This window comes from Rattus norvegicus, chromosome 14, assembly GCF_036323735.1.
Source record: "Rattus norvegicus strain BN/NHsdMcwi chromosome 14, GRCr8, whole genome shotgun sequence".
NCBI classification, from domain to species: domain Eukaryota; kingdom Metazoa; phylum Chordata; class Mammalia; order Rodentia; family Muridae; genus Rattus; species Rattus norvegicus.
The window spans coordinates 448,714-463,240 of NC_086032.1; the positions used below are offsets into that span (position 1 = coordinate 448,714).

At 36.5% G+C, this 14,527-nt stretch overlaps 1 protein-coding gene across 4 annotated transcripts; it reads right to left on the reverse strand.

The window, feature by feature from the left end:
- Nucleotides 1-957: 957 nt before the first annotated feature.
- Nucleotides 958-7,820, reverse strand: Vom2r68 (vomeronasal 2 receptor, 68). Of its 4 annotated transcripts, none has more exons than XM_017599338.1 (6): nt 7,615-7,820; nt 6,347-6,629; nt 5,180-5,986; nt 4,069-4,292; nt 3,037-3,167; nt 958-1,862 (listed from the first exon to the last, which is right to left on the reverse strand). In XM_017599338.1, exons 1-6 carry the CDS (start codon nt 7,818-7,820, stop codon nt 958-960), a joined length of 2,556 nt encoding a protein of 851 aa, XP_017454827.1. The 4 variants fall into 4 exon arrangements, with proteins under 4 accessions (XP_017454827.1, NP_001406148.1, XP_063129571.1 ...); NM_001419219.1 differs by having other exon boundaries at nt 3,037-3,160; nt 4,068-4,292; XM_063273501.1 differs by having other exon boundaries at nt 958-1,865; nt 3,037-3,160; nt 4,068-4,292.
- Between the last annotated feature and the right edge of the window lie 6,707 nt (nt 7,821-14,527).

The following is a 14,527-nucleotide window of genomic DNA, read 5'->3' on the forward strand; positions in this document are numbered from 1 at the left end:
TAGAGTGAATTCTATGTTCACTGATTCCACTGACCTTATTGTGATAAAGGTCTTGTTTGGGACATTTCCACTACTGATTTTACTCACTCAATGTAAAACATTCATTTTTAATGAAATTGTGTGTTTTCATATAAAGTTACAGAGCCTTGTATTACAAGAACAATCACAACCCTATTGTCCTTATTATATACTGTTCCACTCTTAATATATTACCTTACAGTCTTAACATCTTCACAGTATATTGAAAAGCTATTCCTAAATTCAGAGCTTTTGTGATGGCCATCAATAATATGTCATTCTGTCACTATGATTCGTACTCTGCTAGCGTTCACTCTTGTTCTCTTTCCAGATAAGTGCCTTTTATTTCATCAGCAATCTAAAATATTCCAAATCCCAGCAGAGGCAACTTACCATTTAGGTTATGTCTTAGTTTCTGTTGCTGTGACAAAACACCGTGTTCAAAAAGAACGTGTGAGAAAAGTGTTTATTTTCTTATGTATCTTGGTCACACTTAATTGAATGAAGCCAAGACAAGAACATGGATGCAAGGACTCAATGAGAGCACATGCAATACTGCTGACTACTGGCTTCATGCCATGTTTTCTACAGTTCTCTTTCTCATAACTTCGAGTATAAAATGCTTAGAGGTGACATTGCCCACAAGCAGTATGGTCAAGTGCTCATAATTATTATCTTAATCATTATATAGAGTATGGCCAACACATACCTACAGATTAAAATAGTGATAGCCATTTCTCAATTGAAATTCCCTCGTCTTAATATCCTTTTTTTTAACCAAACTTTAGTAGTTTCTATTATAATGAACAGTGCTATCCTGCATTTTAAGTACAAATTTGTATATTACTTTAAAATTTTATATGATTTACTAATATTTTGTTAAGAGAAAGAAAAAAAGAAATGTTGTATATCATCTAACATTTTGAAACTTTTAAAGATTTAATAAAGCAATTTATTTTTGTACTTCTGAAGAAAATTTGAATTTGGTCTAACTAAAATAACATAACACTTTGGAATAAACACACACCCTAGCAACCCTGCACTAGAAGCCAAGATGGAGAAGACTTCCACAACTACCATGACCTTCCCCCTTGTGCTATGGTAGACAGGGAGGAAAGTAATCCAGACACTGCAGAACACAAGCATGCTGAATGTTAGGAACTTGGTTTCATTGAATCTGTCAGGAAGATTCCTAGCCAGGAATGCCACAGCAAAGCTTCCCAGAGCCAAGGACCTCAGGTATCCTAGGACAAAGTGGAAGGCAGTGACTGAGCCTTTGTTGCAAATAATGATGACCTTCCCATGTTCTGATTGTATATCTCTGTCAATAAAGGGAGGAGATGTTGCCAACCAGGTCCCACAGATAACAAGTTGGATTAGTGTACAAATGGGAATGATCAAGTTAGGTGCCCCTGATGCCAGGATCCGTCTCATCCTTCTTCCTGGTGTAGTGAGTTTGAAAGCCATGACCACAGTTATTGTTTTAGCCAACACTGTAGAAATTGCCATTGTGAAAAATATTCCAAATGTGATCTGTTGCAGGATGCAGGTGGTCTTTTTGGGATGTCCAATGAAGAGCAATGAGCAAAGAAAACAGAAGATGAGAGAGATGAGCAGGATGTAGCTGAGAATGCAGTTATTGGCCTTCACAACAGGAATATTCTTGTGCTTCACAAAAGTGACTAATACTAGAATTGTGAGGGCAGAGAAGCACAGGGCCATGCATCCTAGGGTCAAACCCAGTGGTTCTTCATAAGCCAGAAATGACACATGTCTTTGGATACAGTAGGTTTGCTCTAAGTTGGCATACTTATCATCTGGACACCTCACACATTGCTCCATATCTGCTGGCAAACAACAACAAACTTTCATGAGATACTATAATTATTTACTTAATAAATGAGTGTTTGTATTATTTAGAGGATCCCTCAATAAATATTTTAGTGTTGAGCATCTACTGCGTTCCTTATTGCTGTAAGGACCACTGACTGGCTGCTTTATATTAACCTATGCTTTGTGATGGAACAAAACTGCATTGTGGAGAATGCAGGAGAAAAATATTTATTAAACAAAAACGAAAGAAAAATATTTTGTTTTCAGTGCAATATAAATAATAATATGCATAAAAAGATTATTAATTTGAAACTACTACTCACATATCTGTGTAGCATGCAAACCTAGCTCTCAAAGCCAGCTGATAAAATGCATTATTCCCTTTGTTGGCATTAAGGGTTGTACCCTTTGTTGTTATCTTCAAGTAGAACATACAATTCCTTATGCAAATACTATTTGCATAAAGATGTTTCCATTATTGAAGCTGTACGCCTCATAGGTCTAGTCAGGTCACCCTCACTGTGGTACTATCTCTTTCTTCTTAACTACACATTCCAACCTAGATGGCATGAAGATTATGAATAATCACAAACATCCCTCTTTTCTTAGCTAAGATGTGATTGATGATAAGCACAATCCAATATGTATGTATGAATATGGGTATGTTCTTGAAATTTTCACTAGTGTTCTAATTCTTTGACAACAAATTCTTCATCCTTAAAGCCATGTGAGTTCTTAAAATATATTTCATTAAAGAACATCTGTGTCCTTAAACTTCTGGTGTTTTTTGGGATCAAGTCAGATGGTAGGAAGGAATGACTGTGAACTGATGGTATGGTGAAATTACTTTGTAAAAATTAAACAACAAAGATAAAACGTGTGCAAAGACTATGCCTAAAACTTTTATTTAAAAATGTTTATATGTTTGTCCGCCTAATGTTTCAATATTTTTCCTGCAAAATAAAAAATCAGGAACTATCATATTGTGGGAGAAAGACCTCCGTGTAGAAGATATTTCAGTTTATTTGAAGGGTCTAAAAATATACTAGTAGTTTTCAACATATTATATTCTAAAACAGTGAGATTTTACATCTTCTGTTTCCATGTAGGCCATTTAACATTTCTAGTTTTGATAGAGAAAATAATTTGAATTCAAATTTTTCTTTTTTGTATGCAAACATGTACCTGTGTCATTAGAAACCTCATTTTCTGGGCACAGGGCACAATCAAAGCAGCAGTGTGCAGCCTCGTTCTGATGAATTTTCCTGAATCCAGCAGTGCATGTAACACTACACATGGACGTGGGGACCTGAGGCAATATATACATACATTCATATATTGTATGTATTATATATTATACATTATACATTATATACTATGTGTATAATTACACACACACATATATATAGGTCATATAGATATAGATATAGATATAGATATAGATTTAGATATAGATATAGATATAGATATGGGTCATTAACAGATATGGCTATACATATGCCTCTGCTGACAGGCATCACTCACCAGTTTTCGGCACCTTATTATTTTGGGTAAGACTGCAGTACTCTGAAGGTCTTTCAATATTTACTAAATCATGTAATACTGTATGAGTGATGTTTGGATTGTAGCGATTTAAAATTTTTCCTTCCTAAACTGATTAAATCCAAAAGAAATATTTATGTGTAATCATGTTTTCTCACATGGTTTGTATGTTAAAAAGTAAGCACACTGAGTTGGATGATGAGAGAAGTTAGAGATGATCAAAAGTACTGTTTGATGAATATGAACAAAGGATGTTATATAAGACTCTCATAGAATTAATAAAGCTTTTTAGATTTAAAAGAAAACCTTGACCATGGAGAAATGTTTCTGTTAATGAGTATAAGCTGCATTTCTTTAGGCTATAAACATGTTCATACAGAATCATAAAATTTCATGTCTTATATATAGTTGCAAATATATATTACTTCATGTTTTATAAATGTGTTTCTGTAGTGTGGTTTGAGTAGGCATGTGGGTACATTTGAATCTGGAATCCAGAGGTCTTTGATCCCTGTCACATTTGTAGAAAGTTATAACTTTTCAAATTTTGGTGCTTGCACTAAGGATGGGTCATTTGCAAGAGCAATTTGCCTTAACCACAGGGCTATCCCTTCAGGGCTTCTTATTTTTAAATTTAACTATACTGAAAAGAATAACAATTGGGGTATACACACGGATGTTCCTCCTGTGGCCCACTTCAAGTCTTCAGATATTTGAAGTTGTTGGCTCTGCGGGAAACAAGAAAAATAGCTCCCTATTTTCACTTTTAATCCAAGGCCTTGTGGAAAATTCCAAATGTTGAAAATGTCATACTCTGCACACTGATTTTCCCTTTGATTCATGTTCACCAGTTCTCCGACAGGGTTCATAAATATCCTGGTTTTCAGCAAGGAAGCCACCTAAATGAGATGCATCATTAGATGATTACATATGCATACCAATTAAGGCAATACAAAATTGAAAATAGTCCCTAATTTTTCTACTGGCTTCCTGAATATACGGCTGTATTAAAAAGTTATCCCATATATTAAAATACAATGTATCTCATGGGTAATTAAAAAGTCATATACTTCATAGTAATGTTCCATAATAAAAAGTCTTAGAACAAATTCTTACAAAATAACAAGTAGCAATTTGTATGTGTGTATGTATATGTGTGTTAGGCTGTGTGTGTGTGTGTGTGTGTGTGTGTGTGTGTGTGTGTGTGTGTGCATGCATGTGTGTGCACATGTATGGAAAAATAATTCTTCAAAAATGAAGCCATGTATGTGAGAAGAAGTGGGAAGTTTAAATATCTGGAAGTTGGGGAAACAAAGAGATGTAGTGGCTCACTCATGTACATAAAATATACATATATGAAATAAACATGGACTTAATAAATTGTGAAGTCTTTAAAATTTGTTTTTATACTTAATTGTTTCTTTAAACGAATTACTATTGATCACAGCATATGTACCATTTCTTAAGAAAGTTATTCTAGCTAAGTAATAATTATGGGTTTTATGATAAAATTCTTGGCTCCTGTACTGAATACTGAACACATTTGGTAAAATACTGAGACATATTTTCACAAAACTTACTGATATTCATACAAAACTATTGTCTCCTATTTAATGTAATCTTTGCAAATGGATCAAAACTATTTAAAAGATTCTTTAGGTGTCTTTGCAGGAGAGAATACTTTCACTGAGAGAATAATCTATAAGTAATGTACATGGGTTTCTCAGGGACCATTTGGAACATCACCCTGATAAGTCTAAGCATAAAGAAAAGTAAGAAACTTTACCTGCTGACAGTTAATGAATCTTCCTTTGTGTCTTAGTATTTTCTGAGATTCTACTTCTTGAAGAATGAGTTCATGGTAGGTGTGGGCCACAGCATACACAGCATTATACAAATTGTATCCTTCTTCACTCAGAACCATGTCAAATTTGTGCTGTGCTAACCATTCCTCTGTGTTCTTGGATGTAAAATGATTCATTTCACTATCACTGTTCTTAAAGATTGAACAATTAAAATAATTCCACTCCAGTATAGTCTGAGAAATGTCTACTGGGTATTTGGAAGTGTTCATTGTTTGCATAAAATTCCTAAATTTAGGAATCCTGCCATTGTGGTATGCAAAAGTGACAGTTCCATGGAAGAAATCAAGGCTGAAAACTCTTTTATTTGTGATAACATCCCATTGTGAGGTTGTAATCCAGATTTTCTGTGCACCTAAATATTCCCATCTTCTAAAGCTGACTTCTAGAGTAGAGTTCCTTTCACCATAAATGATAACAACCTTTGCTGATGATGTCATAATTTGTTTATCATATATGTTAGCCCTTGCCATGTATATCTGCATGTTTTCTGGGATCACATTCACAAAAGCTGAACAGATTGAATGTTTTTGCATTACTTCTCTTGTGACTGAGAGAAACTGAATTCCCTGGTCATCATCTGAGATGGCTAGTCCAATCCAAGTCCATTCAAAAAAAAGCATCAAAGAGATCATGGCATGAGACAAAAAAGTGTCCTTTCTTGCTATCTGATTTACATAGGGAAACTGGTCACGGTCACTCAGGTTAGGATTAAATGGTCCAAAAAAAACCTAAGGGATGTAGAAAATGAAGAATGAAATATCCACAATGAGGAGTATGTTTGTTAGGAAATTTGGACTTATACACTAGTATTGTTACTTTTCTTAACCCCTATAGTGGAAAGTAAGATTACTCTATAAATATCATTTATTATTTATTATTATTATTATTATCATTATATTCTAGGGTATTCATGACAAATGTAGCTATTTTTCCTGTTTCCCCAGTATATCAAAAAATCTGAGTAATTAATCCTCACTAATATAGAGAACACTGCATATACACAAAACCACCCTTACCAAGTTTTGTCCCTAGGCATATGTAAATGAAATGCAAAAGTTGTTAATTCATCCAGTGTCACACAGTCTCACCTTTGGTTTTCTAGAATTAATCGTCAGTTTTAAGGAAGTTTTCCATGATGGTCCTGTAAGTTGTATATAACATCTGGCCCGTAAATAACAGTTATAATTAACAATATTCAAAGTATTTCTTTTGAATGAGTAGTTTGTATCCACATATTCCAATGTATCTTCACACATGCCAACAATGAGGGAGAATATCAAAGACATGTTGGGTAAAAGATAAGGATTCTTGTTGATCTCATCAGTAGCAAAAAACATTACCAAAAAAAACTCATAACTTCTTGCTGGTATTCTAAAAGACAAAGGGATGATTAAGGAGGATGCTTAAAACATGAAACTTTCTCTCAAATTGAAGCAAATTTTGTACTACAGAACAGGTTAAATTGCTGAGTAAATATTAACCTTCCTGAGATGAATTTAGCAAATTAGAGATCTTGAAAACAACTTATGTCAACCTCCTGATTTAGGAAGTTGGGGTGAGATCCTCTAGAAGGTTCCAGAGACCTGGGAGGTGAGAGACTCTCAAGACTCAAAGGGAGAAACCCTAGATGAAATTCCCAACAGTGAGAATGGTTTGGAGAGAGAACTTTTAGAGTCTGCCTACAGTAGAAAAGGGCATCAAGTGGAGGGATGGGGATTCCATCCCACAAGCAATAACTCTGACTCAGTATAATTCCTGTCTATGAGAAGTGCAGGACAAAATAAGAGATTGTACTTAATGATATTCCTATGATATTTATAGAATATCATTTCAATATTTTCAAATGTTAATGTTTATCAAACATAGTATTATTGAAGATATATTTAATTTAAATTTATATATCCATTTCAAAATATATAAAATACTACAATATACCACAGAACCAGATTATGATCCTCTAGGTTCATTTACTGATCAATTTGATTTTCCCTTTTAGTGTGAATGTTACAATGACAATTTACTAAATATTGTTAGATTTCTCTTAACACCTAAGTCTTCCTAATTGCTTACTATTCTTTAAGTAATATCTGAGCACTGAGAATATTTCTCCATATAAAATATGTTTATCTGCCTGAGTACACTCTTCCAAACATATTTTCCTATTAGCTGTGTGCATTGGAGACGAATGTACTAAAACCAAACTAAATAGTGACACATTTGAAAGTCTTAAAATATTGATTGATATGTTGTATAATTTTCAGTCCTTCCTAGTGTGGTGGTAAGAAGTGGCAAGAATCCCACAGCTACATATTTTTAATTCATGATATTGAAGCAGTAAATAAAGCTCATGACATACCTAAAATACACGATCTCATTATAAAAATTTTCTTCTATAGGCTCCTGTCGTGTGAAAAGTACAAAACCACAGTCAGTTCTCAAATCTCCATCGTTATCTCCATTGTTCTTTATTCTCCAAAAGCAACTGGGCTCAGTCAAACCCCACATGATGAAAGAAAACTTCAGAAGCAAGAATGAAATAGTAAAAGTGCACAGCTCCTTCATGTCAGCTAGGATTTAAGATGGGGCGGTTGTGAAATCTGTGCCTTATACCTTCAAATATCACACATACTTTTACATCTATGTGTCTGTTTTAAATTTATTGCTGTCTGGAGATCCACTAAATTATATTCTACAGTTCCTTTCCATTCATCCTGTACCATGATCCCTGGATACATCTGGGAAATTGCGACCTCAAATTCTACATCTGAGGTCTGAAAACTTTGATCAGCACATTTCTGAAAACATGTTGTGAAAAACATGTTCTCCATCCTCAGGTGCCATAATTTCATTTGTGTCCATGGCATTCACTCCAGAGACACTCTTCTCCTGAGTAGCTTGGGTCAGACCATGACAACAGCCATATGTATGAACACAATTGGCAATCATGATAATGGATTTCATCAGAACTCCAATAGTAAAACAAGAGTTGAGAAGGTAATAATTTTCCCAAGTGATTCAGTCTTTGAGTTGAATCATAGGACATTATGTCTTCCATTGTCTCACATGGGCAGTTTCACATGCAAGAATGAGCAATGAGTTGAACATTCTCTCTGTCGTACATAGTTTATTTTATGCTAGTTGCATTTGCACAATCTCATATTTCCCATGATTCCTGTCATCTGGAAAACCCCTGATCAATCTCCATTGAGTAGTATCTGGATTTGAACTGATTCAACAGATATCCTGTCCAATATCAGTACCAATTTAGACATTCACTGAGTTATGATAGTCATCTCTTGCTTGATCTTCAGTTGGTGATGGTCAGTGCCTTTTGATAAGACATTTCTTCAACTGAAGTTTGTTCAAATCTCAAGATGATTGAGAACAATTTTGTACATTTTGCTCAAGTGTGATGGGGGAATTGAATTTTATTGCAATTTGTGAGGAATTTTATACCTTATATTAGTATATACCTTATAATTTTCATTTACCTAAGGTTGTATTCATGTACATAGCATACTGTGTTGGATTACATTGCAACAAAAGAGATGTATATCTTATATGATAATTTTTGTAATATCAGTAGATCCAAATGAATGACACAGATGGAGAATTTCATTTGTAAATACTTGAACTACCTTATACGTATGCCCATAATGATCTTACTGAATTTTATTCTTGCTAGTAGTGAAGTGGCATCTTTAATTTCATCTATCCATCTTCATTGGGTGCCTTGTCGGGATTGTTGGTATTTCACTGGGTTATAAACGAATCTTGATATGGAATTTATTGCACTTTTTTGGTTACTATCAATTCAAATTTATGTCATAGTTTGGTTGGATTATATCTTTGTCAGTTTCAATATTTTTTAACTACTTTCAAATATATACTGATTGGGCAAATTGAGTATCTTGATGCTTATGATTTTCTATCATTTTGTGTTCTGGATGATAATGCCACAGCAAATGAATTAGTAAAATGCATTCTCTCTATTATGGAAGTTGATTCTTCACTACATTTTGACATCTATTGAAATGCCATCCTGAGCTGTGGCACTTTTAGGGGCATCAATTTTTGTACATGAGTATTGTACTGGGATCCACACTTACTCATTATATCAAACCTACAGATCAAAAATTTAATTCTTTCAATAATGTTGAATTTGGTTTTTGCCAAGATTGAGAGATGAGCCTCCATTTTGCTTTCTACAGAGACATCATCCTTCTTGCTTGGGACACAAGTCACATTACTAAATACTCCTTTTTCTTTTTGCCTAAGTTCATTTTATTTACTTTACATGTTATATGGAATACACACCACAGTGTTTTTCTGATTATCAAGGAAAAACTTTGGCTTCTTTTTCCCTGTAAGTCATCCTGTTAGTTGGCAATCTTCGGATACATACTGCAATACTTGATATCCCAGAGTTTCCTTCTGGTTTGTTCTCTTGTAGGGAGCGGGTGTGGCAGCAGTCCCAACATGGCGCCCGGGACTGCAGCTAAGTCTCATGACTAGCACCTGACTTCCTCACACACCTGAAACTAGCCACATCCATTGTGGGAGCTGTGAAGGAGCACCATGACGCAAGATCAGGCCATGTGACGTGGACCTATGAACTGAGATTACGCAGACTGGACTGAGGAGGCAGAGTTGAGGGAGGATGTAAGGGAGTGTGCTTGGGGGCTGAAGAAGAGAGGGAAGAAAAGAAAAGGAAGATTGCTGCTTGCATGCAGAAAGAAAGGTTCCTGAATAAACTGCTTTGAGAAGAACGTTGTGGTGTTGCTCTTTTCTGTGAGTCGGAGACACAAGTGACATTCTCTCTTTATTTTTTGTTGATTTCATATATTTGACACCACATTGGGATATGTAGAACACGTGGTAGTCTCTATCTCATATTTATTTCATAAAATAATATTAGCAGTTCTCTCATGGAACTTTTGTGGTTCTTAGGTATACTATCATATCATCTGTGAATATAGGTATTTTGAATTCTTCCTTTCCAAATTGTATCCCATTATTCTTCTTTAGTTTTTCTTATCGCTCTAGTTAGGACTTCAAGTACTATATTGAAATAAAACGAGAGAAAAAGAGTGGACAGGGTTGACATCACTGTTTAATTTGAGATGATGATATAAATTATTTTAATACCGTATAAAATTTAAGATACTTTCATATATTATCTATTTGTCATGTTAAAACATTGTCTTAATTTTTGTTGTTATTATAGAGATTTAAGCCATACATTAAGATTGTTGAATACTGATCTATTTCTTGTGTTTTCAGTATATTGTGCCCATCAACTATTTCTATCCAGCATTTCTAAGACAGTTTAAAAAACTTGGTGTCACTCATAAGTATGTTTTTTTGTAGAGAATTAATTATTTTACAATTTTTGAATACAGTAAATAAGATAAAATGTATAATGGAAAAACTAAGAAGTAACTCTCTCTGAGTCCTCTGGGCCAAGCCAATCTGCCCTGAGCAGACTGCTAACCCAGAAGTACCACCACTCAATTGTTAGCTCTCCTCAAACTTGATCAGACTCCTGAACCATACAGAACTGCAGGTCCTGAAACAAACAGTCTAAGGATACTCAGCAGAGGCTTGCAACCAAAGCCATGGCAACCTGACATTTCCAAAGCAAAACTACCCCTCTAAAGAAAGTTCTGGATATCCTAACAAAAATTAAACACACCACACACACAAACACACACACACACACACACACACACACACACACACACACACACACACAAAGACTATAAATGCAATCTTACCATAATGATAGAGGCCTTAAAAATTAAAAGAAGGACCTCCAGTTTCTAGCTGGCACCCAAACCTCCCTGATCCTGGTCCACAGCTCCCTGCTCACAAACCCTGTGGGAGAGAGAACTGATCACCTCAATGTGTTGGCAATCCTGAGACTGCAGGGCAGGAGAGACCAACACTCCTGGCCACCTTTGCCCACATCCCTGGCCCAAGAGGAAACCTTATAGGGCCTCTGGGAACAGGAAGATAGGAGCAATCAATCTACAAAAGCCCTTCGGTCCAGACTGCACCAGGATCTGAAGGAACATGATCAAACAGCTCCCTGGACCCAAATCTCGTGGGAGGGAGAGCTAGACCACCAGAGGGGCAAACATGCCTGTGAAACCAGAGGAGACTACTCTCTGCCCATACTTCTGATTCAAGAGGAAAACGCCTAGCGCCATCTGGGCCCGCTGTGCACAGGGACCCCGGTGAAAGAGGGACAGGCTGTTCTGGTTGCTGCCCTTACAGAGATCTGAAACCCAACCCTGAGGAGCAACTTCGGGCCCAACACCAGAGGTAAGAACAACTTTTCTGCTACAAGTGACCAGCCTGGTAGACTCAGGGTACACAAAGGCAAATCTCCTCTGGGACTAGACACTTCCAGTTTCTAGTTAGCACCCAAACCTCACAGATCCTGGTCCACAGCTCCCTGCTCCTAAGCCCCATTGGAGAGAGAGCTGATCGCCCAGATGTGTGCATACTACTGAGACAGAAGGGCAGGAGAAACCACCACTTCTGCCCACCTAGGCCCACATCCCTGGTCCAAGAGGAAACTGTATAGGGCCTCTAGGAACAGGAAGATAGGGGCAATCAAACTGCAGAAGCCCATCAGTCCAGACAAAACCTGGATCTGAAGGGACCTAGTAAAAAAGCTCCCTGCACCCAAATCCCATGGGAGGGAGAGCTAGACCTTCAGAGAGGCGGACATGCCTAGAAAACCAGACTATTATCTGCCCACATTTCTTACTATAGAGGAAAACACCTAAGCGACATCAGGGACCCTTGTGCCCAGGGACACAGAAGGAAAGGCAGGCCCTTCTGGTTGCTGCCCTCACAGAGAGCTGAAACCCAGCCCCAAGGAGCAATGTCAGGCCAGAGAACAGAGGTAAGAACAACTTTTCTGCTCCAAGAAACCTGTCTGGGGGACTCAGGAACATATCCACAGGAACAGCTGAAAGCCAGTAGACAGGAAGGACTACATGCCTAAAAGCAGAACACCCTGTTCCCATAATTGGCTGAAAGAAAACAGGAAAACAGGTCTACAGAACTCATTACACAAAGGCCTCTAGGATGGTCAAGCCACTGCTAGAAATAGCAGAACAAGGTAACACCAGAGACAACCTGATGGCAAGAGGCAAGCATAGGAAGCCAAACAACAGAAACCAAGACTACATGGCATCATTGGAGCCCAATTCTCCCACCAAAGCAAACACTGAATATCCAAACACACCAGAAAAGCAAGATATAGATTTAAAATCACATTTGATCATGATGATGGAGGACTCCAAGAAAGACATAAAGAACTCCCTTAGAGAAATGGAGGAAAACATAAACAAGTATAAACCTATAAAGAGGAATCACAAAAATCCCTAAAAGAATTCCAGGAAAACAAAATCAAACAGGTGACGGAATTAAAAATGGAAATAGAAGCAATAAAGAAAGCACAAAGGGAGATAACCCTGGATATAGAAAACCAAAGGAAGAGACAAGGAGCTGTAGATACAAGCATCACCAGCAGAATACAAGAGATAGAAGAGAGAATCTCAGGAGCAGAAGATTCCATAGAAATCGTCAACACAACGGTGAAAGATAATGTAAAACGGAAAAAGCTACTGGTCCAAAACATACAGGAAATCCAGTACTCAATGAGAAGATCAAACCTAAGGATAATAGGAATAGAAGAGAGTGTAGACTCCCAGCTCAAAGGACCAGTAAATATCTTCAACAAAATCATAGAAGAAAACTTCCCTAACCTAAAGAAAGAGATGCCCATAAACATACAAGAAGCCTACAGAACTCCAAATAGATTGGACCAGAAAAGAAACTCCTCCCATCAAAGAGTCAAAACACCAAATGCACAAAACAAAGAAAGAATATTAAAAGAAGTAAGGGAAAAAGGTCAAGTAACATATAAAGGCAGACCTATCAGAATCACACCAGAGTTCTTGCCAGAGACTATGACAGCCAGAAGACCCTGGAAAGATGTCATACAGACCCTAAGAGAACATAAATTCCATCCCAGGTTACTGTATCCTGCAAAACTCTCAATTAACATAGATGGAGAAACCAAGATATTCCATGACAAAACCAAATTTAAACAATATCTGTCTACAAATCCAACGCTACAAAGGATAATAAATGGTAAAGCCCAACATAAACAGGCAAGCTACACCCTAGAAAAAGCAAGAAACTAATTGACTTGGAAACAAAACAAAGAGAAGAAAAGCACACAAACATAATCTAACATCCAAATATGAATATAGCAGGAAGCAATAAGCACTATTCCTTAATATCTCTGAACATCAATGGTCTCAACTCCCCAATGAAAAGACATAGATCAACAAACTGGATACGCAATGACGACCTTGCATTCTGCTGCCTACAGGAAACACACCTCAGAGACAAAGACATACACTACCTCAAAGTGAAAGGCTGGAAAACAACTTTCCAAACAAATGGTTTGAAGAAGCAAGCTGGAGTAGCCATTCTAATATCGAATAAAATCGATTTTCAACTAAAAGTCATCAAAAGAGATAAAGAAGGACACTTCATTTTCATCAAAGGAAAATCCACCAAGATGAACTCTCAATCCTAAATATCTATGCTCCAAATACAAGGGTACCTACATACATAAAAGAAATCTTACTAAAGCTCAAAACACACATTGCACCTCACACAATAATAGTAGGAGATTTTAACACCCCACTCTCATCAATAGACAGATCATGGAAACATAATTTAAACAGAGACATAGACAGACTAAGAGAAGTCATGAACCAAATGGACTTAACAGATATTTATAGAACATTCTATCCTAAAGCAAAAGGATATACCTTCTTCTCACCACCTCATGGAACTTTCTCCAAAATTGACCATAAAATTCGTCATAAAACAGGCCTCAACAGATAAAAAAAGATAGAAATAATCCCATGCATCCTATCAGACCACGACGGGCTAAAGCTGCTCTTCAATAACAATAAGGGAAGAATGCGCACCTATACGTGGAAGTTGAACAATGCTCTACTCATTGATAACCACTGCAAGGAAGAAATAAAGGAAGAAATTAAAGACTTCTAAGAATTTAATGAAAATGAAGGTACAACCTCCCAAACTTATGGGAAACAATGAAAGCTGTGCTAAGAGGAAAACTCATACCTCTGAGTGCCTGCAGAAAGAAACAGGAGAAAGCATATGTCAACAGCTTGACAGCACACCTAAAAGCTCTAGAACAAAAAGAA